At 39.6% G+C, this 22,239-nt stretch overlaps 1 protein-coding gene and 2 long non-coding RNA genes across 5 annotated transcripts in view; 2 read left to right on the top strand and 1 right to left on the bottom strand.

Moving 5' to 3' along the window:
- LOC133537989 (uncharacterized) overlaps positions 1-6,206 on the top strand; it is a 31,359-nt gene extending 25,153 nt beyond the window's left edge. Inside the window, exons 3-4 of the long non-coding RNA XR_009802909.1 lie at positions 1,465-1,578; positions 1,684-6,206. This is a non-coding gene — a long non-coding RNA (uncharacterized LOC133537989). The remainder of the gene's footprint in view (positions 1-1,464; positions 1,579-1,683) is intronic.
- col4a2 (collagen, type IV, alpha 2) overlaps positions 1-22,239 on the bottom strand; it is a 138,766-nt gene that overhangs the window by 29,159 nt on the left and 87,368 nt on the right. For all 3 annotated transcript variants that reach the window (XM_061879197.1, XM_061879195.1, XM_061879198.1), the window contains 2 exons: positions 1,670-1,804; positions 1,550-1,594 (listed from right to left, as the gene is read on the bottom strand). In XM_061879197.1, the coding sequence (XP_061735181.1) occupies positions 1,550-1,594; positions 1,670-1,804 (180 nt within the window). The remainder of the gene's footprint in view (positions 1-1,549; positions 1,595-1,669; positions 1,805-22,239) is intronic.
- LOC133537990 (uncharacterized) lies at positions 6,233-12,264 on the top strand. Its single transcript, XR_009802910.1, has 2 exons — positions 6,233-9,773; positions 9,859-12,264. It is a non-coding gene; the product is annotated as an uncharacterized LOC133537990 (long non-coding RNA).

Below are 22,239 nucleotides of genomic sequence, written 5' to 3'. Positions count from 1 at the left end.
AAATTCAGCACCACAGTTCGCTCACAATAGACAATGAAAATAATATATAACATATATATATAATAAGGGCTTCACGGTGGCAGAGGGGTTAGTGCGTCTGCCTCACAATACGAAGGTCCTGCAGTCCTGGGTTCAAATCCAGGCTCGGGATCTTTCTGTGTGGAGTTTGCATGTTCTCCCCGTGAATGCGTGGGTTCCCTCCGGGTACTCCGGCTTCCTCCCACTTCCAAAGACATGCACCTGGGGATAGGTTGATTGGCAACACTAAATTGGCCCTAGTGTGTGAATGTGAGTGTGAATGTTGTCTATCTGTGTTGGCCCTGCGATGAGGTGGCGACTTGTCCAGGGTGTACCCCGCCTTCCGCCCGATTGTAGCTGAGATAGGCGCCAGCGCCCCCCGCGACCCCGAAAGGGAATAAGCGGTAGAAAATGGATGGATGGATATATATATAATATATGAATAGTATAAATATATTCTACATATATTCTACATTTAAGCGCAGTCAAGGAACATATGCATTATCAATTATAACAAATGGCAATTTCCCATGAGGAGTTTTATTGTACATCTTTAAACAAGCTTTTTGGTGTGTCTAGTGCACAGGTGTCAAACTCCAGATCAGGCCTTCCACGTCATTTTACATGGCCAGCTAAAGCCTGGAAATAATGTTTCAATAAAATACCTTATATTTTCTTTCTCTACTTTCATATTTTCCTACTAAAAGGTATTAGCATTTTTCTGTAGTTTGACAGGGAAAACAAATATTGCAAGAAATATTATATTATCTAACTTTGTTGGTCAAAATCCAAATAAATACCTAAATATCGGCTTATCTTATGATTTCAAAGCAAGTTATCCATCAAAGTGTACACAATAAAAATGACCAATAGATTTTACTGTAAAATTTTGGGAGTTTTTTTTTTTTTACAGCATATTACTGAAATGTGGAAAAAAAAAACGACCAATGTTTGTTTATTTACAGTAAAATTCTGTCGACTGAGCTGTCAGGTTTTTTTAATTTGCTTTTTTTACTATGAAATCCACGGTTGATGATTTTATGGCACCACATCTTATTATGCTAAAAAAATGGCATCTGAGTTGCCAAAATAAAATTAAACCAGTAATATATTTCTATGAACAGTAATATGTTGTAAAAATAATAATAATTAAAAAAAACACCATATATTTTACAGTACAATATTTTACTGGCCTAAGCTGCTAGTTTTTTTTTGTAAAAAACAGTGGTAAAATTGGCTTTTTTTTTTTTTTACTCTATACGTAAAACAAATGTAAATTATTTTAATTCATAGGCAAATTTGTTAATTATTTACTGTTAAAAGCCATGACTGTGGTGTGGCCCTCAATGAAAACAAGTTTGACACCCCTGGTCTAGTGGGACAAGCCAAAGAAGCTAAGTCAGAGAAAATGAAGTCCTTTATAAATTAATTAATGTTTCTCTGCAGCCTGGTAGCAAATGCGTCATGGACCAGTACAGATGGTTGCATGGGGACCACTGCTTTAGAAAACTCTTGAAAATAGGGTCCTTACTGGAATCCCATCGTTTCCAGAGAAGCCAGGTACACCAGTCATTCCCTAGGGGGAAATAATACAGTACATGAGAAATTGCATATAGACATAAAGATAATAACAGATGCATTTTTTTTTTACCGTGTTTCCTTTAGGGCCCATTGTGCCACCTCGGCCAGCGTCACCTTTCTCCCCCTTTGGTCCTTCGATGCCTGGATCTCCTGGTCTCCCTGGGGGTCCCGTGATGCCTTGAGGACCAACAGGCCCATGGGTACCCTAAAATAGGAAGGAGACAAATAAATAATATATTTGGCATTGCTTAAACCAGAGGTCGGCAACCCAAAATGTTGAAAGAGCCATACAGGACCAAAAATACAACAACAAAAAATATCTGTCTGGAGCCCCCCCCAAAATGTAAGGCCTTATATAAGTGTTATAATGAAGGCAACACATTTTGTAAGTGTCTATATTAGCCTACTATCAAAATGACTATGTGTCGCAGGCTGACGCAAATCTTTGTTGACACAAATGTTGAAATGTAATATTTATTCTACACATTTTTGCGACATTGGAAAACATTGTAACACGTAGGCTTTTCAGAGGTTGTGATAACTCCTGGAAATTACTGGCTTAGAATGGCCAAAGGTAAAGATTTGCGTGTCCAAGTTGAAGTGAACGGAAGCTGCAAATAAAATGAGCTCAAATATACCTACAAACGAGGCATAATGATGCATTATGTCCATACATCTGACATAAATTTCATGTTAGCATCGATTAGGTTGCAGTCATGCAGTGACTAAATATGTCTGATTAGCGCTCCACACAAGTCAATAACATCAACAAAGCTCACCTTTGTGCATTCACGCACAGCTTAAAAAGTTAGATGGACAAATAGAGACAAAGAAGGAGTGGCATAAAACACGTCTTTCTGTGGCAGCATCAAGGAAAGTTGTACATGTAAACAAACTACGGTGCGTTCAAGGACTTCCGAAATTAGGAGGACAAATGGTGCACGCCAAATACGCTCATCAGTGAAGCATTATTAATGTAAACAGTGGGATTTCTAACAAATAGGAAGGTTTGTGTCATGTTTGCCCTCCTACAGAAACCATATTAAAACAAAACATGTTTTTTTTCCCTCAGCCTTTTCCATTTTCACACATTTTTGAAAAGCTCCAGGAATAGTGGAGGCCCCTGGGGATATTTTCGTTCACTTTTGTCTAAAAGCGCCAAATTTGGCACAGGTGTAGCTCAGGGCATACTTAAATGATACAGCAACTTAAATGATACAGCGACCTTTGGGGTCGCCACAGCGGCCAATCAAATATGGGCGCCACTTGTAATAGCTTTGAAACATATGAGCTACAAATGTAAACTTGGTGTCTATTTCATGTGTTTTCACAATTAGAAATGTGTTGGAATGCTCATTTTTATTTTTGGATGTGTTTAGAGCCCTAATTTGCATATTTCCAAGTGATGTGTTGCTATTCTGAAGACATTGGACATAACTTAGGCATTGTTATGAGTAAAACCTGGTGCAACATGCACGATTCCATTCTAATGTTTATATGAAATGTCGCCTGGGGCGGATTGTGGTTGTGACATTTTGAAGACATTGGTTTCGCTTAAAGGGCAACAACTACTCTGGCTACGTGGAGGCTGTCTTCTTTTTTCCCTTTTTTAATTTTTTTTTTGAGGGGTGGGGTTGTTGTTGTTTTTGTTCCCCAATTAATTGACAAAAGCTGCACCAAGTGTGCGCATCCAGGTTAGTGTGCTGGACCCTCATTGTTGGTGCATGCACCCTCAAATCCACACAATGAGGTGCAACAGACCCCAGATTTTTTATTTATTTATTTTATTTTTTTTTTTTGTCCTGTCCAGCTTCTCAGGCAAATCATATAGTTGATATAGATGCCCATATCGGCTGTTCAGATTTACTTTACAAAAGAGAAGTGTAGGATACTTCTCTTGTTGCCTTATTTGAATTTGACTTTATTAAATGTATTTATATTATCATTTGGTGCAGCCGGGCCGGAGCAGGAGGGGATAAAAAGAGAAAAAAAAAAAGTAAGACAGAGGGGGAAACTGTGGGGAAAAGAGGGGGATTAGACAGAGAGACAAAAACAACAACAGCAAATAATACAATAACAACAACAACAGTAGAATAACACCAGCACATACAATATGTACAAATATGATCGTAAAAGTGATAGCAAATAAGCAGCTAGTGAAATAAATAATAATATAGTAATGACAATGAGCATTTTTTCACTAAAACTGGAGCAATATAAATACCAATTGAAAAAGCGCTATTGATCATGAACGAAACCAATAGTTTACCTCTATTATCAACAATACAGTTGTTCAAATGCAACAATACGTACACATAATGATAGCTAGAGAGATAATAAAAAATAAATAAATAAATGGAAAAAAAAAAAGGAATACCAAAAGATGAAAGGGAAGAGAGAGAGGCAACCTATATAAATATTGTAGATTGTTATAGTAACAATGGGTTAAGCTTTGTCAATATGCCATGTGTTACCCAGTTTACCCTAGGGCAGGGGTGTCAAACTCAAATACAGAGTGGGCCAAAATTTAAAACCGAACTAAGCCGCGGGCCGAGGTTGAACAAATTAACCTTTTAATAGGGACCCAAACAAGTTTTGCATTGAATATTGAACAAGCAAGGCTTATATAACTTTATAGTGACATGCAAAATCGAGTTTCAATTAATAATAATAATCAAAAAATATCAATGGCATATCAGAATTTAAAAAAAAAATTGAATGTCTCTTTTCGGCGGCGGGGTGGAGGTGTACGGGGTTTGGTGATAGCGGGAGTTGTATATTGTAGCTTCCCGGAAGAGTTAGTGCTGCAAGAGGTTCTGGGTATTTGTTCTGTTGTGTTTATGTTGTGTTACGGTGCGGCTGTTCTACCGAAATGTGTTTGTCATTCTTGTTTGGTATGGGTTCACAGTGTGGCGCATATTTGTAACAGTGTTAAAGTTGTTTACACGGCCACCCTCAGTGTGACCTGTATGGCTGTTGACCAACTATGCCTTGCATTCACTTGAGTGAGTGTATAAGCCGCATATATTATGTGACAGGGACGGCACGCTGTTTGTATGGAGGAAAAGTGGACGTGGCGACAGGTTGCAGAGAACGTCAAAGGCAATGCCTTTTAAGGCCCACCCCCAATATTGTTGTCCGGGATGAAATTTGGGAGGGGCGCTGTACTTTGGGAGTCTTCCGGGAAAATCGTGAGTGTTGGCAAGTAAGAGTATTAGCGGTGAATGCGGTGTTACAGCGGCGGGCCAGCTCTAATGTTAATTTGATATTGCCTCAAGGGCCAAATTAAATGACACGGCGGGCCAGAGTTTGACACCCCTGCCCTAGGGCATACAACGTTGATATATGTTTGATGAAACGTGATTTTTGCATGAGTGTATGTGTGAATATATACTTGTATATGAAGAGAATGTGTATATGAATGACATACCCCAGATTTAAAGCACTTGCAGCGCCCGCTACAAGACTTCTTCCACCCGCAGGGAAGAAGGATGGCATAGGCTGTACCGGCATCTGGACCAGGACTCCTCAAAGCTTCATAGGCTTAGAGGAGTCCTGGTCCTTGAAGGACAATGTCATTGAATACTATTAAAGGTTCAGGGAAAGATACCGTAAGACAGTTGGAAGGTAAGGTGCCATCACATTTGTGTCCTGGTTGTAAACAATACTTGTGTAAAACCAAGGCAGTCCTTGTCAACAAAAGTGCCTCATCTTGATCAATTTGGTTGGAATCATGGCCTCTAGCTACACTTTTTACTTGCTTGCAATGTACGTCTCCCTCCCTTTCTGGTGTTCACTCCAGGCAGGCAGAAAAGAGAGGTGATGTGTCTTGAATCTTGTTGTGTGAGGTTCATTATGACAACAGACATGTCCACGTTCATTCATAAGGGATCTATAGAGTTGCCTTGAATTTGAAACTGTGAAGGAGCAATCTGAATCCTAAACTAGGGCAACAATTTGCGCTATGGTCAGAGGGTCAATGGTTTCCCTGGATTCACTGGTCGACGCTTCTTCTTCTGATATGCTGGAAGATGTTTTGTGTTGTGCAACTTGTGCTGCATACCTCAAGTTCAGATAAAATTTGGTATGATAGTACACATCTGCTACATTCACATCAGATGATTGATCTCCTATGAAGTTTAACATCTTTACTATACATTCTGCCCAGTTTTCCATTTTGGAATCAACAATATCTGTTAAATCAAATCAACTTTATTTATAAAGCACATTTAAAATTGACCACTGGGGTAGCCAAAGTGCTGTACAATGGGCAGGTTAAAAGATAATATGAGGACCGAGCAAACAACACAACACAAACAGAACATGATAAAAAATAAATAAATAAAACATAAAAACAGGTTCACAGCAGGTGTATAATGGGGCACCATTGCAGGATGGATATCACTCAGTGTTAAAAGCCAAGGAATAAAAGTATGTTTTTAAGAGAGATTTAAAAACAGGAAGAGAGGAGGCTTGTCTAACACTCAGAGGTAGGTCATTCCGTTAATGCCTTGTGGAGGGAGATCTTTCGTATCCTCCCCTTCACATATCACATAATGAATACCACTGGTTTGGGGATGACTTGATCGAAGCTTTCTAGCACTTAATAAGGGGGGGGGGGGGGGGGGGGGGCAGCATGATCTTAATGCTTTTGAGCCCTTTTAACACGAGAACTGCTACAGTAGCTTCTGCAGCGTTTGTGGTATTTGGCCTTTTTAACACAAGTGTTGATGCGATACCTGAACCATCATTCAATTGATCAATTGTGACATTTATACATGAAGGTATAGCATTTGCAATTTCAATGAAATCTTTGAGATCTTTTTCTAGCGATAAAAATATCCTTAGCTTTTGGGTGTTTGTAAGGGGTCATCAGACTGTAATTGGCAGAGACAACATATGTAAGTCCCAATTGATGCAGCTGCTGCTACTACTACAGATGATGCGGAGGCCATATTGTTTGATAATAGCTACACTGAAAAATGCATTACATGAAAATAAAATTGATGATTTTCACAGTGTTAGATTAGGCCAGGGGTCACCAAACTTTTTGAAACCAACAGCTACTTCTTGGGTACTTATTAATGCGAAGGGCTACCAGTTTGATACACACTTAAATAAATTGCCAGAAATAGCCAATTTGCTCAATTTACCTTTAATAAATAAATCTTTATGTATAAAAAAAATGGGTATTTCTGTTTGTCATTCCGTCGTACATTTTTTTTCCTTTTAACGGAAGGTTTTTTTGTAGAGAATAAATGATGAAAAAAACACTTAATTGAACAGTTTAAAAGAGGAGAGAACACGAAAAAACTAAAAATAAAATTTTGAAACATAGTTTATCTGCAATTTCGACTCTTTAAAATTCAAAATTCTAGAACTAGCTAATTTGAATCTTTTTTTAAAAAATATTTTTTTTTTATGGAACATCATTAGTCATTTTTCCTGATTAAGATTAATTTTAGAATTTTGATGACATGTTTTAAATAGGTTAAAACCCAATCTGCACTTTGTTAGAATATATAACAAATTGGACCAAGCTATATTTCTAACAAAGACGAATCATTATTTCTTCTAGATTTTCCAGAACAAACATTTTAAAATAAATTCAAAAGACTTTGAAATAAGATTTAAATTTGATTCTACAGATTTTCTAGATTTGCCAGAAGAATTTTTTTGAATTTTAATCGTATTAAGTTTGAAGAAATATTTCACAAATTAGCTTCGTCGAAAAAACAGAAGCTAAAATGAAGAATTTAATTAAAATGTATTTATTATTTTTCACAATAAAAAAAATACTTGAACATTGATTTAAATTGTCAGGAAAGAAGAGGAAAGAATTTAAAAGGTAAAAAGGTATGTGTTTAAAAATCCCAAAATCATTTTTAAGGTTCTAATTTTTCTCTAAAATTGTCTTTCTGAAAGTTATAAGAAGCAAAGTAAAAAAAGAAATTAATTTATTTAAACAAGTGAAGAAGACCAAGTCCTTGAAATATTTTCTTGGATTTTCAAATTCTATTTGAGTTTTGTCTCTCTTAGAATTAAACATGTCGAGCAAAGCGAGACCAGCTTGCTATTAAATAAGTAAAATCTAAAAAATAGAGGCAGTTCACTGGTAAGTGCTGCTATTTGAGTTATTTTTAGAACAGGCCAGCGGACTACTCATCTGGTCCTTACGGGCTACCTGGTGCCTGCGGGCACCGCTTTGGGGACCCCTGGATTAGGCAGTAGAATGACTGTACATAGATTAGCTCTTCTGTATTATTTTCACAACAGGAGAAGTCAGGAGACACAACAGTAGCCTGTCGAGGGACCAAACTATTATCACACTGTGTGGATAACAGTGTCGGAGCCTTCTCTGTAATATAGGTTTCTGTTTCTGTTGAAACAGAAACAGTGGGGAGACACTGACTTTCTCTACTGTTAGGTTTCTGTTTCAAACGAAACAGAAACCTAAAAGTAGAGAAAGAATATTGACTTTTATTTCCTTTTACTAATGTTACAATGAAATATATCTGTAGCTTTACATTCTATCTGTATTGAAATATATGTGCAATACACTTTGGTATATAATGGCTTCGTTGTTAATATGGAAATTAAAGTGCTGTAATAAATAAATGATCATAAATCTGATCATTCCAGTGTCTTTCTGATGCTCAACAAAACTAAAATAGTTTGCCAAATGTATAAAAATTTAAGGTACACCTAATTTTTACATAGCTGCCATCTTGGAAATATGCTAATTAGGCCTCCAGACACACCCGATCATAAAGATGATTTTCCCATCATATTTCTTCAGTAATGCGGACGTTGTATCGATCCGTTGTGGTGAAGAAGGAGCTGAGCCGGAAGGCAAAGCTCTCAATTTACTGGTCGATCTACATTCCCGTCCTCACATATGGTCATGAGCTTTGGGTCATGACCGAAAGGATAAGATCACGGGTACAAGCGGACGAAATGAGTTTCCTCCGCCGGGTGGCGGGGCTCTCCCTTAGAGATAGGGTGAGAAGCTCTGCCATCCGGGAGGAACTCAAAGTAAAGCCGCTGCTCCTCCACATGGAGAGGAGCCAGATGAGGTGGTTCGGGCATCTGGTCAGGATGCCACCCGAACGCCTCCCCTAGGGAGGTGTTTAGGGCACGTCCAACCGGTAAGAGGCCACGGGGAAGACCCAGGACACGTTGGGAAGACTATGTCTCCCGGCTGGCCTGGGAACGCCTCGGGATCCCCCGGGAAGAGCTGGACGAAGTGGCTGGGGAGAGGGAAGTCTGGGCTTCCATTCTTAGGCAGCTGCCCCCGCGACCCGACCTCGGATAAGCGGAACATGAATGGTTGGATGGATGGATTTCTAATTGTCAAAAAACATGAAATGGACACCAAGTTTGGATTTGTAGCTCATTTGGTTCAAATGTAGAGGCAAAAGCGTGTTCAGGTGGTGGCAATATTGGATCAGCCGCTTTTGCGACCCCAAAGGTCACCAGCGTGGGCGCCCTGGCCAAATCATTCAGGTATGCCCTGAGCTATACCTGTGCCAAATTTGGCGCTTTTAGACAAAAGTGAACAAACACATCCTAAAATCTCTCTAAGGGCCCCCACTAGAAGCCATTCTGGTGGCGCTAAAGAGCCGCACGTTGCCGACCCCAGGCATAAATCAACTATCATAAATGTATTACTATTTTTGTAAATTGAGTGACAGTAGATTAATCAGTAGCAGTTTCATGTATATTCTGGTCAGGATGCCACCCGAACGCCTTCGGAGGGAGGTGTTTAGGGCACGTCCAACCGGTAGGAGGCCACGGGGAAGACCCAGGACACGTTGGGAAGACTATGTCTCCCGGCTGGCCTGGGAACGCCTCGGGATCCCCCGGGGAGAGCTGGACGAATTGGCTGGGGAGAGGGAAGTCTGGGCTTCCCTGCTTAGGCTGCTGCCCCCGCGACCCGACGTCGGATAATCCCGGTGCCGAAGAAGAACTCTGTCAGCTGCCTGAATGACTACCGTCCAGTGGCACTTACACCTATAGCTATGAAGTGCTTCGAGAAGCTGGTACGGACCCATATCACCTCAGTCCTCCCTCCCGAGCTCGACCCACACCAGTTTGCCTACAGAGCCAACAGGTCCACAGAGGACGCCATCGCCACAGCCCTACACTCCTCCCTGGGTCACCTGGAGACGGGGGTGAGCTACGTGCGGCTGCTTTTTGTGGATTGTAGTTCGGCATTTAACACCATTGTACCTGATAGACTGGTGTCCAAACTGTCAGACCTGGGTCTCTTGAACTCCATCTGCATGTGGATTAAGGACTTCTTATCCAACAACCCACAGAGGGTGCAGTTGGGTCGCCACATGTCATCAAGCCTGTACCTCAGCACCGGCTCTCCACAAGGCTGCGTGCTGAGCCCCCTTCTCTACTCCATCTACACATACGACTGCACACCTGCCCACTCCAGCAACTCCATCATTCAAATTTGCGGATGACACCACCGTAGTGGGGCTCATCTCGGAGGGAGACGAGGCTGCATATCGGGACGAGGTGGAGAAGCTGTCGGATTGGTGCAAAGTCAACAACCTGGCCCTGAACACCTCCAAGACCAAGGAGCTGGTCATAGACTTCAGGAGGAAAAAAACGGACATCCTGCCCCTGGTCATCAGTGGTGACTGTATGGAGATGGTCTCCGACTTCCGCTTCCCGGGAGTCCACCTGGCCGACGACCTATCCTGGAGCACCAACACCACGGCTACCATCAAGAAGGCACACCAGTGACTGCACTTCCTGAGAATTTCAGGAACAACCACCTCTCACAGGAACTGCTGGTGTCCTTCTACCGGTGCTCCGTTGAGAGCATCCTGACCTACTGCATCTGCGTGTGATTCAGCAGCTGCACGGCCGCAGAGAGAACGGCGCTCCAGAGAGTCATAAAGACCGCCCAGAAGTTAATCGGATGCCCCCTCCCCCCCCTGGCTGACCTGTACAGCTCCCGCTGTCTCAGGAAAACACAGAGCATCCTGAAAGACCCATTCCACCCCGGGCACAGCCACCTGGAACTGCTACCCTCAGGCAGACGCTACAGGGTGCTAAAAGCGAGCACCAATAGACTAAAAAACAGCTTTTACCTAAGAGCCATAGTAGCATTAAACAGGCACTGCGTGAGCACAATATGTCCATCATGTCCTCATGTGTAATGTTTAGGGCTGGGCAACGATTAAAAATTTTAATCGAAGTTAATCGCACTATTTCTCCGATTAATCGCGATTAACTGCATTGTATACGCAAAGCCCAATAATGAATTCAAAAGTAGTGTGTAGTGCACCTTTATTGGAATATTCTCCCACATGAACAAAAGCGCCAAAACATTTGTTGTGCAAACACAATTTAAATCAGTCCTTGTTAAACAGTAGCAGTTAAATAGCATATTTTATGAAAATCAACTCAAAAAATGTAAATACAAACATTTAAGCTTATTGCCACTGCCAGGGTATTTAAGTTATCCTGTTTGTTATGGAAAATAAATATAATCTACATACAAATCTCTGAGCCACAATCATAACATCTGAACAGGCAATTTCTGAGGTAACAGCAGAAACTTTTTTTTTTATCAGGGATCTTATGTTTAAAAAACCTACATTATAGGTAGTGGGCTGTTTTAGGGAATTTTTGATCAAATTATCCGTAGTAGCAATATTAATAATGTTGTGTTTATTCTGCGTAGTGCACTTAAAATAATTATGACCATATCTAGGAATTGATATGATGGAAATTTTCCGATTGTTTGCTTGGTGCTTTGATAAACTGAACGCATATACATGGTACTATATTGTGATGTTATGAGCCAGGGAAAAAAAGAACTACCCTATTCAGCATGCAACAGGAGTGACGAGCATGCGCGGTAGCCCGGTATAGGTTGTGTCGCCATGACGGCATCTTGTATGTTGTGATATGCACGCTCTGAAAGCAAACGTTAAGAACTCAGCCAACACGCCTCGTCTGCATTATTCATAAATAGACAGACAACACATATACTCCGCTGCTTCACAGGCCGCTGGATGTAGCCGGCAAAGTATTCCCATGCTAACTACCCGGTCTAGCAAGCACGCGTCATTCAGTCCAAAACGGCCCGCTCTATCCACATTCAGAATTGTCTGGCGGTCGTAAGTGATCCCGGAGTGACCACGCTGTAAGCCAGCCATGACAATTGCAGAATTGTCCGGTATTTTGGCCAAATGTTCCATCTTTACCAAGAGCCCCTCGACGCCGAAGTACATCCGGGAGATGCCAGCTTGTTAAGAAAAGGCGTTAACAAAATAAAAGCATGTAAACAACATACGCAAATGTGCGATAAAATAATTGTCGGCGTTAATAGATTGATGAGTTAGCGCATAATTAACGCATTAATTTGCCCACCCCTAGTAATGTTTAAATTTTTTTCAATTTTTTCGGACTACAATGTGCAATAATGTTATATGTATGTGTGTATATATATTCATATGCATGCAGATATGCATCTGTGTGGATATATATACATATACATAGATACATCTGTCATCTCTACCTTTTTTTTAATATTTATACTACCGTATTGTATATGCACCTTAGGAGGATCTGCTCCAACTTCGTTGTTCTTTGAACCTGTTCATTGCAATAATGACAATAAAACTCTATTCTATTCTATTCTATTCTATTCTATTCTATAAGCGGAAGAAGATGGATGGATGTTTCATGTATATTTAAATGAATTTTCTTAAATATAGTTTTTTTTCGAAACGGATTGATTGATTGATTGAAACTAAATGGTAACATCCGAATAAGTTTTTCAACTTTAATTAAGTCGGGGTCCATGTTAATCAATTCATGGTGTTGAATTCAATTCAACAGTTACTTTGATTTAGACTCAAATGAAAACAATAACTGGCTTTCTAAAATATCGAAAAATCTCTTAATTATTTAACAAAAACATTTTTATTTTTTGAAATTATTATTATTAGTATTCCTACAATTGTGGTGTTTTTTAAATATAAATTCAATGTAATTATTTGTTTCTTTTCAGGGAATTTTCCTTTTTTATTTTTTATGTCCTTCCATCCAATCCATCCATTTACTACCGCATGTCTCTTTTGGGGATGCGGGGGTGTTGGAGGCTATCCCAGCTGCAGTCAGATGGAAGGTGGAGTACACCCTGGACAAGTCGCCACCATGCACATCGCAGGGCTAACACAGATTTTGTCCTTTAGGCCAGTGGTCCCCAACCTTTTTGTATCCGCGGACCGGTCAACGCTTAATAGTTTGTCCCACGGCCCGGGGGGTGGGGGATGGGGGGTATCTTTTTTTCTTCTTTTTTCTTCTTTGTCATGAAAAAGGGACGTTTTTGTCATGAAAAAGGGAGTTTTTTGTGGTTGGTGCACTAATTGTAAGTGTATATTGTGTTTTTTATGTTGATTTAATAATAAAACAAACAAACAATTTTTAAAAATTTATTTATTTATTTTTTTATATAAAAATGAATAAAAAATTATTCTGCGGCCCGGTACCAATCGGGCCACGGCCCGGTACCGGGCTGCGGCCCGGTGGTTGGGGACCACTGCTTTAGGCTATTACTGTTTCCCCTTTAAGTTAGTATAGTTCATTTTTTAAATACTTATTTTGTTCATTAATTTACACTTTAAAAAATTGTTCTTTATATGAAACCAATTACGTTATTTTTTTCTTGCAGGTATTTTTTCAATATTCCATTATTCGATTCTTTTATTTCCAATTAAATACAATAAATATACAGTATAATCAGAATATGTTCATGACATTACATATCTTCCATACATAAAGTATATATTTATTCCTCCATATGGCTTCACACGTTTTCATCACTAATGAAGCGTTCAATTTCTCGTTCTTTACACCCATCTAGTGGTCAAACTGTGTTACTACAGCAACCCTCTCCTTCAGGCAGGAGCTGCCTGTGTAAATAAAAAGAATGGTTCGCTGGAACGCCAGACATGTAAACAGAGAGGCCAAAAAAAGAAGCAAATGCTTCTTTGGATGTCTCTATTTGTGTTTTTGGCTGAAGAAAAAACAACAGTATGACTTTGCAAACAGTTGAGAAAACGTGCAGTCAGTGATATCATGGGAAATGGTGTTGTTTGCTTGGTCTGACGGTCCCACAGGTCAGCCGGCTGTGACCCCTGGGGTTGGCGGGCCTGACTGTGTTCCTGTGAGAACCAACAAAAACACCCACGGACAAATATTTTGGGATCAAGTGTGGGTAGAAGTGTGTCACAGCAGAGCAGACGCTGCAATAAACACATTGTAAAAAAAAAAGAAAGAAGTAAACTCGTCCACTATGTGCTTGTTTAAAAAACATACATAAAATAAATCTGCACTTAAAACACTTTAATAATTTTACAAAATTACAATATTGTTGCTACTTTGGTGGTTACATCATGTGGATGCATTTCCACCTGATATGTGTGTGTGTGTGTTCTAGATTGTTTTGTCTATGACTTTCAGACAAAGTATCTAGGTTGAATCTGGACCCTCCAGCTGTCTAAACACTATAAACCAGGGGTCGGGAACCTTTTTGGCTGAGAGGGACAAAAAGCCAAATATTTTAAAATGTATTTCCGTAAGAGCCGTATAATTTTTTTTTTACACTAAACAAAACTAAATGCGTGCATTTTTAAGTAAGACCAACATTTCTAGAGTATAATAGGTCTCTTATTCTTTGTAATAACATTGTTATTCTCGAGCTAACTGTGGAGGGGGCGTGGCCTGCTGGCCTGCAGCGAACTGGAGTGAGCCAGGACCGGCCTCGAAATCAGCGACAAGTGCCTAGATGGCCCACCTGGGCCTTGTTATCTAATCACCTGTCGCTCTGTTATAAGCAGCAGCCAGGAGGAGAGACGGGGTTGGGGCTGGAGCCAGAGCGTGAGCGAAAACGAAAGAGAAAAATACAATTGCTGGAAAGCAACTGACAGACTTATTGAAAAATAAAACAATAATGTAACTCTGAAAAAGGCTCTCATGTTGGTCCTTGGTGGTCTGACAAACCCCAGGAGGGCAAGCCCCACACTAACCAAGAATAAATAAATAACTTCTTACCGTTAACGCAAATTCTTGAACGGGTGCATTAGAAAACAGATGGATGGATTAAAAATGCATGAGAATGTTTTGTATTTTGAACATTATTTTTAACACTGTGATTACAAGTGGAATCATTCATTACTTATCATATTAAGCAATGTCAGCTAAGATTTATCCGAGAGCCAGATGCAGTCATCAAAAGAGCCACATCTGGCTCGCGAGCCATAGGTTCCCTACCCCTGCTATAAACCAAACTCTACCTCAGGGAGGCGCAATAGTGACAGAGACACAGCCCATGCAGACACACAACTCCAAAAGTCTATTTTCAACATTCATTAGTAGTGAGAAAGATACATGCATCCAATTATCCCTTGCAGCATGGGACTTTGATATCATTTGAACAGGAAACTTAATCATGGCTTCTATTTTTCACGATTACAAAAATAATACAATTCAGATTACAAAGTGTAAAGCAGCGTGTCTATGCTCCCTTTTGTGGAAAAAGATCATCAGGATGACTCACATGATGTTGCAGATGTACTTTATTATCCTAATAAGATTAATGAGTATAGTAATCAGTCATTTAGTGGAATTTTGCCTTAGTCACAATTGCTGCAGAGTGAAAAATAAATAACATAAGAATGCAAGTGAGGAGTGAATTTGAATGTCATTATTTGCGAAGCTTTTCTCCCCAGTTGTTTATTTATTTTATTATATTTTAGTTTGATAAAAATGAATATTAAAGAACATTTTAATCTTTTCTTATTTTTACAATCATGTTACGTATTAGCATATGTATCGGATACATTTAAGTAACATAGAGGAGCTCAAAGTAAAGCCGCTGCTCCTCCACATCGAGAGGAGCCAGATCAGGTGGCTCGGGCATCTGATCAGGATGCCACCCGAACGCCTCCCTAGGGAGGTGTTTAGGCCACGTCCAACCGGTAGGAGGCCACGGGGAAGACCCAGGACACGTTGGGAAGACTATGTCTCCCGGCTGGCCTGGGAACGCCTCGGGATCCCCCAGGAAGAACTAGACGAAGTGGCTGGGGAGAGGGAAGTCTGGGCTTCCCTGCTTAGGCTGCTGCCCCCGCGACCCGACCTCGGATAAGCGGAAGAAGTTGGATGGATGGATACATTTAACACTTAATTCATTTCATAATCATATACCGTTTTTTAACATTTTTATTATTGTTTTTAAAAAAATATATGTATACTTAATAATTTATAGAAGTAAAAAAATAAAAATCAAGTACCGGGGTATGTATTATATAATGTTTTTTGTTTTTATTTCCACCAGCACTTGAACTCCATGACCCCTTAAAGTGAACCCTTATTCAAGTAGATATAAATAAATAAAGATGAAGACAATCATTTAAAACGTAAAGTAAATTATTATGTTTGGAAATGTAACAGTTTTTAGCACAATTGACTACAATGAAGGGTATTTATTGTCTAACAATGCGCTGATTGAGGTCGTCAGCCATGTTTATTGTGTTCAACATTGTGTGATAGTTCCAAAGTCCCAGTGTCCTTGAACATAGCACTTCGTACTGGAGCTAATTGGCGACAACATAAGCACCTAACTAACAGTTAACTCTTCCAAAGCAAGTATTGATAGCTAAGGGTGCATTAACAAAAAAATACACTGTTTTCACCTTGGATTTTGTGCTAAAAGCTCCAAATTTAAAAAAACGTTGAAGTTGAGGCAAGCCAGCATGAACCAGGAAGTGAACAGGAGAAACAGGAAGTGAGGTGAAAAGGTTATTAAGCTAGCTAAGCAGAAAGAGGAGTAAATTGAAGACTGCAATGAACATTCAAGAGGAACTTTTTTATAATTTTACTTTAAAATAAGAATATTTTTTTTACAAATGCATACTTAACTAAGTGGTGGAAATGGACAGAAAAGTAAGTACAAACTATACATCATCTTGTCTCACACACAACACTGCTTTTGAATTTAATGTAACATTTTAATGTAACTTTTTTTTTTGCACCTGTCCTTTAATACAACTTTATTCCTACTTATTTTAGAGATTAAAGTGGTGTGCAACATTGTTTTTAAATAAATTGTTGATACTTTAAAAACAGTATTTTTTAATATTAAGTAGCACCATGAATTGATTAAAGGCCTACTGAAACCCACTATTACCGACCACGCAGTCTGATAGTTTATATATCAATGAGGAAATATTAACATTGCAACACAGGCCAATACGGCCTTTTTAGTTTACTAAATTGCAATTTTAAATTTCGCGCGAAGTATCCTGTTGAAAATGTCGCGGTATGATGACGTGTGCGCGTGACGTCTTGGATTTTAGCGGACATTTTTTTCCAGCCCGATCCAAGCTATAAGTAGTCTGCTTTAATCGCATAATTACACAGTATTCTGGACATCTGTGTTGCTGAATCTTTTGCAATTTGTTCAATTAATAATGGAGAAGTCAAAGAAAAAAGCTGTCGGTGGGAAGCGGTGTATTGCTGCTGCCTTTAGCAACACAAACACAGCCGGTGTTTCCTTGTTTACATTCCCGAAGGTGAAGCTTTACTATGGAACAGAGCGGTCAAGCGAACATGGTTCCCGACCACATCTCAACCGGCAGGTTTCGGTGAGAAAATTGTGGTAATAAGTCGGCTCATACCGTAGACTTGAGTGGAGCTTATTGCATCCTCCTGCAGCTACGGATTCTCTTACCTCCTCCCACCGGAGACACTGGCGGTCACCACACCCATGGCCACACCCCTCCGACTTTCAGGTACCATATAATCTCACTAAAATACTAGTAACACAATAAGCAGATCAGGGATTATCCAGAATTATCCTAGGAAATGTGTATAATAACATCTGAATCGCGCCCACTGCCCTTGCCTTTTTTTGTTCTTCTCGTCCTTCACTCTCATTATCCTCATCCACGAATCTTTCATCCTCGCTCAAATTAATGGGGAAATCATCGTTTTCTCGGTCTTGCTGCTGGTGGCTATGATTGTAAACAATGTGAGGATGTGAGGAGCTCCACAACCTGTGACGTCACGCGCACATCGTCTGCTACTTCCGGTAAAGGCAAGGCTTTTTTATTAGCGACCAAAAGTTGCGAACTTTATCGCCGATGTTTTGTACTAAATCCCTTCAGCAAAAATATGGCAATATCGCGAAATGATCAAGTATGACATATAGAATGGACCTGCTATCCACGTTTGAATAAGAAAATCTCATTTCAGTAGGCCTTCAAAGGCCTACAGAAACCCACTACTACCGAACACGCAGTCTGATAGTTTATATATCAAAGATGAAATCTTAACATTGCAACACATGCCAATACGGCCGGTTTAGTTTATTAAATTACAATTTCCCGCGGAGTTTCTTGTTGAAAACGTCGCAGAATGATGACGTGTGTTTGTGACGTTATCGGTTGGAGGGGACATACTAGCTCAGCACCACTTACGGCTAAAAGTCGTCTCTTTTCATCACATAATTACACAGTAATTTGGACATCTGTGTTGCTGAATCCTTTGCAATTTGTTAAATTAATAATGGAGACTTTAAAGAACAATGCTGTTGGTGGAAAGCGGTGTATTGCAGCTGTCTTTTGCACCGAGACACAGCCTGTGTTTCTTTGTTTGTTGTGAAGCTTTATTATGGAACAGAGCTGTTAAGCAAACATGTTTCTCTACGTCAACCAGCAAGTTTTTGGATGGGAAAATTGTGATATATATCTTACCGGAGACATCAGTGGATTATGCGTTCTTCTGCAGTAGCTGTCAAAAAAGGCAGCTGTGAGCTTGGCTCCTCGGCTTCTCTCTGAGACACTGGCGTGTTCACCGCAGCCATCCGACTTTGAGGTATGTCTTTACAATCTAACTAAAACACTATTAAAACAATAAGCAGATGAGGGATCTCCCAGAATTATCCTAGTAAATGTGTCTAATTACATCTGAAACGCTCACACTGCCGCTACGCCCGGAGCTGTCGCTTTTTATTTTATTTTTAATTTTTATTTTTTTTAGTCCTTCACTACCAATATCCTCATCCACAAATCTTTTATCCTCGCTCAAATTAATGGGGAAATTGTCGCTTTCTCGGTCTGAATTGCTCTTACTGCTGGTCGCTCACATTATAAACAATGTGAGGATGGAGGAGCCCTCACACCGGTGACGTCACACGTACATCGTATGCTACGTCCGGTAAAGGCAAGGCTTTTTTATTAGCGATCAAAAGTTGCAAACTTTATCGTGGATGTTCTCTACTAAATCCTTTCAGCAAAAATATGGCAATATCGCGAAATGATCAAGTATGACACATAGAATGGACCTGCTATCCCCGTTTAAATAAGAAAATCTCATTTCAGTAGGCCTTTAATGGTTAATTGTACGGAATATATGTATTGTACTGTGCATTCAACTAATAAAAGCCTTAAACCGGTGAGGACTATCATAGTAAAAGACTGCTGTACTCAAATGACACAACAATGTATGATTCGAGCAACTATCTAGTTTTTCCCGGCATTCTCCGCAGAGTCCTTAATTCCCCGCCATTTTTATCAACCCAGCATTTCCTCCCTTCCTCTCCCCAAGCTCGCCTTTTCACAAGTCCTTCCTCTTGCTCGGCATGTCAAAGGCTTATAATCTCTTGCCAAGGGCAGCAGATAACAAAAGCGAAAGAAAGCATCCTGCTGCTGTTTATGCTCCGCCATGTGTCCTGGTTGCTCAGTACAATATGGCCAACGTGGACAATACTAATAGAAGAACAAGAATGCAAAGTCTGATTTGTTTATGTGAAGACACTCGCCACCCAGGCACACATAATATATCCATCAGATTCAAGTTTTACTAGACAGCAATTTACTTTTTTTAACACTTACAGGCCTACTGAAATGAGATTTTCTTATTTAAACGGGGAAAGCAGGTCCATTCTATATGTCATACTTGATCATTTCGCAATATTGCCATATTTTTGCTGAAAGGATTTAGTAGAGAACATCGATGATAAAGTTCGCAACTTTTGGTCGCTAATAAAAAAACCTTGCCTTTACCGGAAGTAGCAGACAATGTGCGCGTGATGTCTCGGGTTGTAGGGATCTTCACATCCTCACATTGTTTACAATCATAGCCAGCAGCAGCTAGAGCCATTCGGACCGAGAAAGCGACGATTTCCCCATTAATTTGAGCGAGGATGAAAGATTCGTGGATGAGGAAATTTAGAGTGAAGGACTAGAGAAAAAAAAAGAAGTTAAAAAAAAAAGGCGATTGCAGTGGGAGCGATTCAGATGTTATTAGACACATTTACTAGGATAATTCTGGTAAATCCCTTATCTGCCTATTGTGTTGTTAGTGTTTCAGTGAGATTAAATAGTACCTAAAAGTCGGAGGGGTGTGGCCACGGGTGTGTTGACGCCAGAGTTTCTGAGGGAAGTCACGGCAGCTGCAGCAGGACGGAAGCTCCGCTGATGTCTCGGGTAAGAGGCAACTTATTACCACTATTTTTTCACCGAAAACTGCCGGTTGACATGTAGTCGGGATCCATGTTCGCTTGACCGCTCTGATCCATAGTAAAGCTTCATCTTCGGGAATTTTAAACAAGGAAATACCGGCTGTGTTTTTGTAGCTAAAGGCTAAAATCTTCCCACCTCCATCTTTCTACTTTGACTTCTCCATTATTAATTGAACAAATTGCCAAAGATTCAGCAACACAGATGTCCAGAATACTGTGTAATTATGCGATTAAAGCAGACTACTTATAGCTTGGATCGGGCTGGAAAATAATGTCCGCTACAACCGGTGACGTCAAACGCACGGGTCATCAACGTTTTCAACACGACACTTCGCGTTAAATTTAAAATTGCAATTTAGTAAACTAAAAAGGGCGTATCGGCATGTGTTGCAATGTTAATATTTCATCATTGATATATAAACAATCAGATTGCGTGGTCGGTAGTAGAGGGTTTCAGTAGGCCTTGAAGTGACATTGGTTAACTTACTTTTACCACTTTTATAAAAAAATAAGGTTAACCAGCAAAACATATTCAGTTTTATGTGGTTTTATTCAGCAGTTACCGGTAACTTATTTTTAATCTTGTATGCTACTAAGATTGTTAAAAAGTGTGACATTGTTTCATACAGTGATTAACATCTTTTTATACTTATATGACAGTTAAGTGTGGTTAAAAGTGTGACCAGTTTTACATGATTTAAACAGTGGTTATCTTATTGTTATACTGATATGACGGTTAAGATTGTAAAAAACATAATGCACCAAATTTTTATTGGGTTTTTTGCAGTGGTTAACTTCTTTTTACACTTGTATGACGCATAGGCATGTTAAAAAGCATGACCCATTAAGTTGTATATGGTTTTATGCAATTGATAACTTACCTTTATACCTGTTTTTACCGTTAAGCATGATGCATGAAGTTTTTTTTATGGTTTTATACAGTGTTTAAGGCAGGGGTGTCAAACTCATTTTAGATCGGGGGCCAAATGGAGAAAAACCTGCACCCAAGTGGGCCGGACTGGTAAAATCACAGCACGATAACTTAAAAATAAAGACAACTTCAGATTGTTTCTTTGTTTAAAAATCGAACAAGCAGATTCAGAAAATGTACAAATCGTAATGTTGTTGAATTTTTTTTATACTTACTTGGTGTGGTTAATAGTATTCTATCCTTATTTGTCGTTATTTATACTTTCTGAATAAATGATGTGATAATGTTCATCAATCAACTCATTGGTGTTCATTTTCAATCTATCAAGGTAAAATAATAATATCAAAATCAAATTACAGGATGTTATTTATGCAGTTTGCTCATTTTCTTTGACTGGTGCACTGGTATATTTTTTTTTACATATGTAGCATAATCTACAAAGATACAAAGAATTGTTATTGCGACATCTAGTGGACACATTTAGAACATCAGTTTGGGGACGGCGTGGCGCAGTAGCAGAGTGGTCGTGCGCAACCCGAGGGTCCCTGGTTCAATACCAACCTCATCACGTCCGTTGTGTCGTGAGCAAGACACTTCACCCTAGCTCTTGATGGGTGCTGGTTAGCGCCTTGCATGGCAGCTCCCTCCATCAGTGTGTGAATGTGTGTGTGAATGGGTAAATGTGGAAGTAGTGTCAAAGCGCTTTGAGTACCTTGAAGGTAGAAAAGCGCTATACAAGTACAACCCATTTATCATTTATTTATTTAAAAATATATTATTATTATAAAGTAAACTTTGCAAACTTATCCCGCGGGCCGGATAAAACCTGTTTGTGGGCCTGTTCCGGCCCGCGGGCCATATGTTTGACACCCCCAGTTTAAGGTGTACACCTGCAGTACAGGAATAATACAAATGTTTTCTCCAATGATTAATTATACCACTGTATACGCTTGCGAGTATCAAAATGTTTAAGGTTTTATGATGTCGACAATTTGACCCTGAAACTGACTAAATACATTATTTTCTATAAGTGAATTATGTACTGTACGGCCAAGCCCAGATTACTCATACCACCGGACATTTTTGACATAAAGTTACTTTTAATCCAACCAGCATGTTTTTTCTTGATTGGAAATACAAACAGAAGATAATA

Source organism: Nerophis ophidion, linkage group LG19 (genome assembly GCF_033978795.1).
Source record: "Nerophis ophidion isolate RoL-2023_Sa linkage group LG19, RoL_Noph_v1.0, whole genome shotgun sequence".
NCBI lineage: Eukaryota > Metazoa > Chordata > Actinopteri > Syngnathiformes > Syngnathidae > Nerophis > Nerophis ophidion.
The sequence above is the reverse complement of the archived record's forward strand: the minus strand, read 5'-3'. Positions and strand labels throughout refer to the sequence as shown.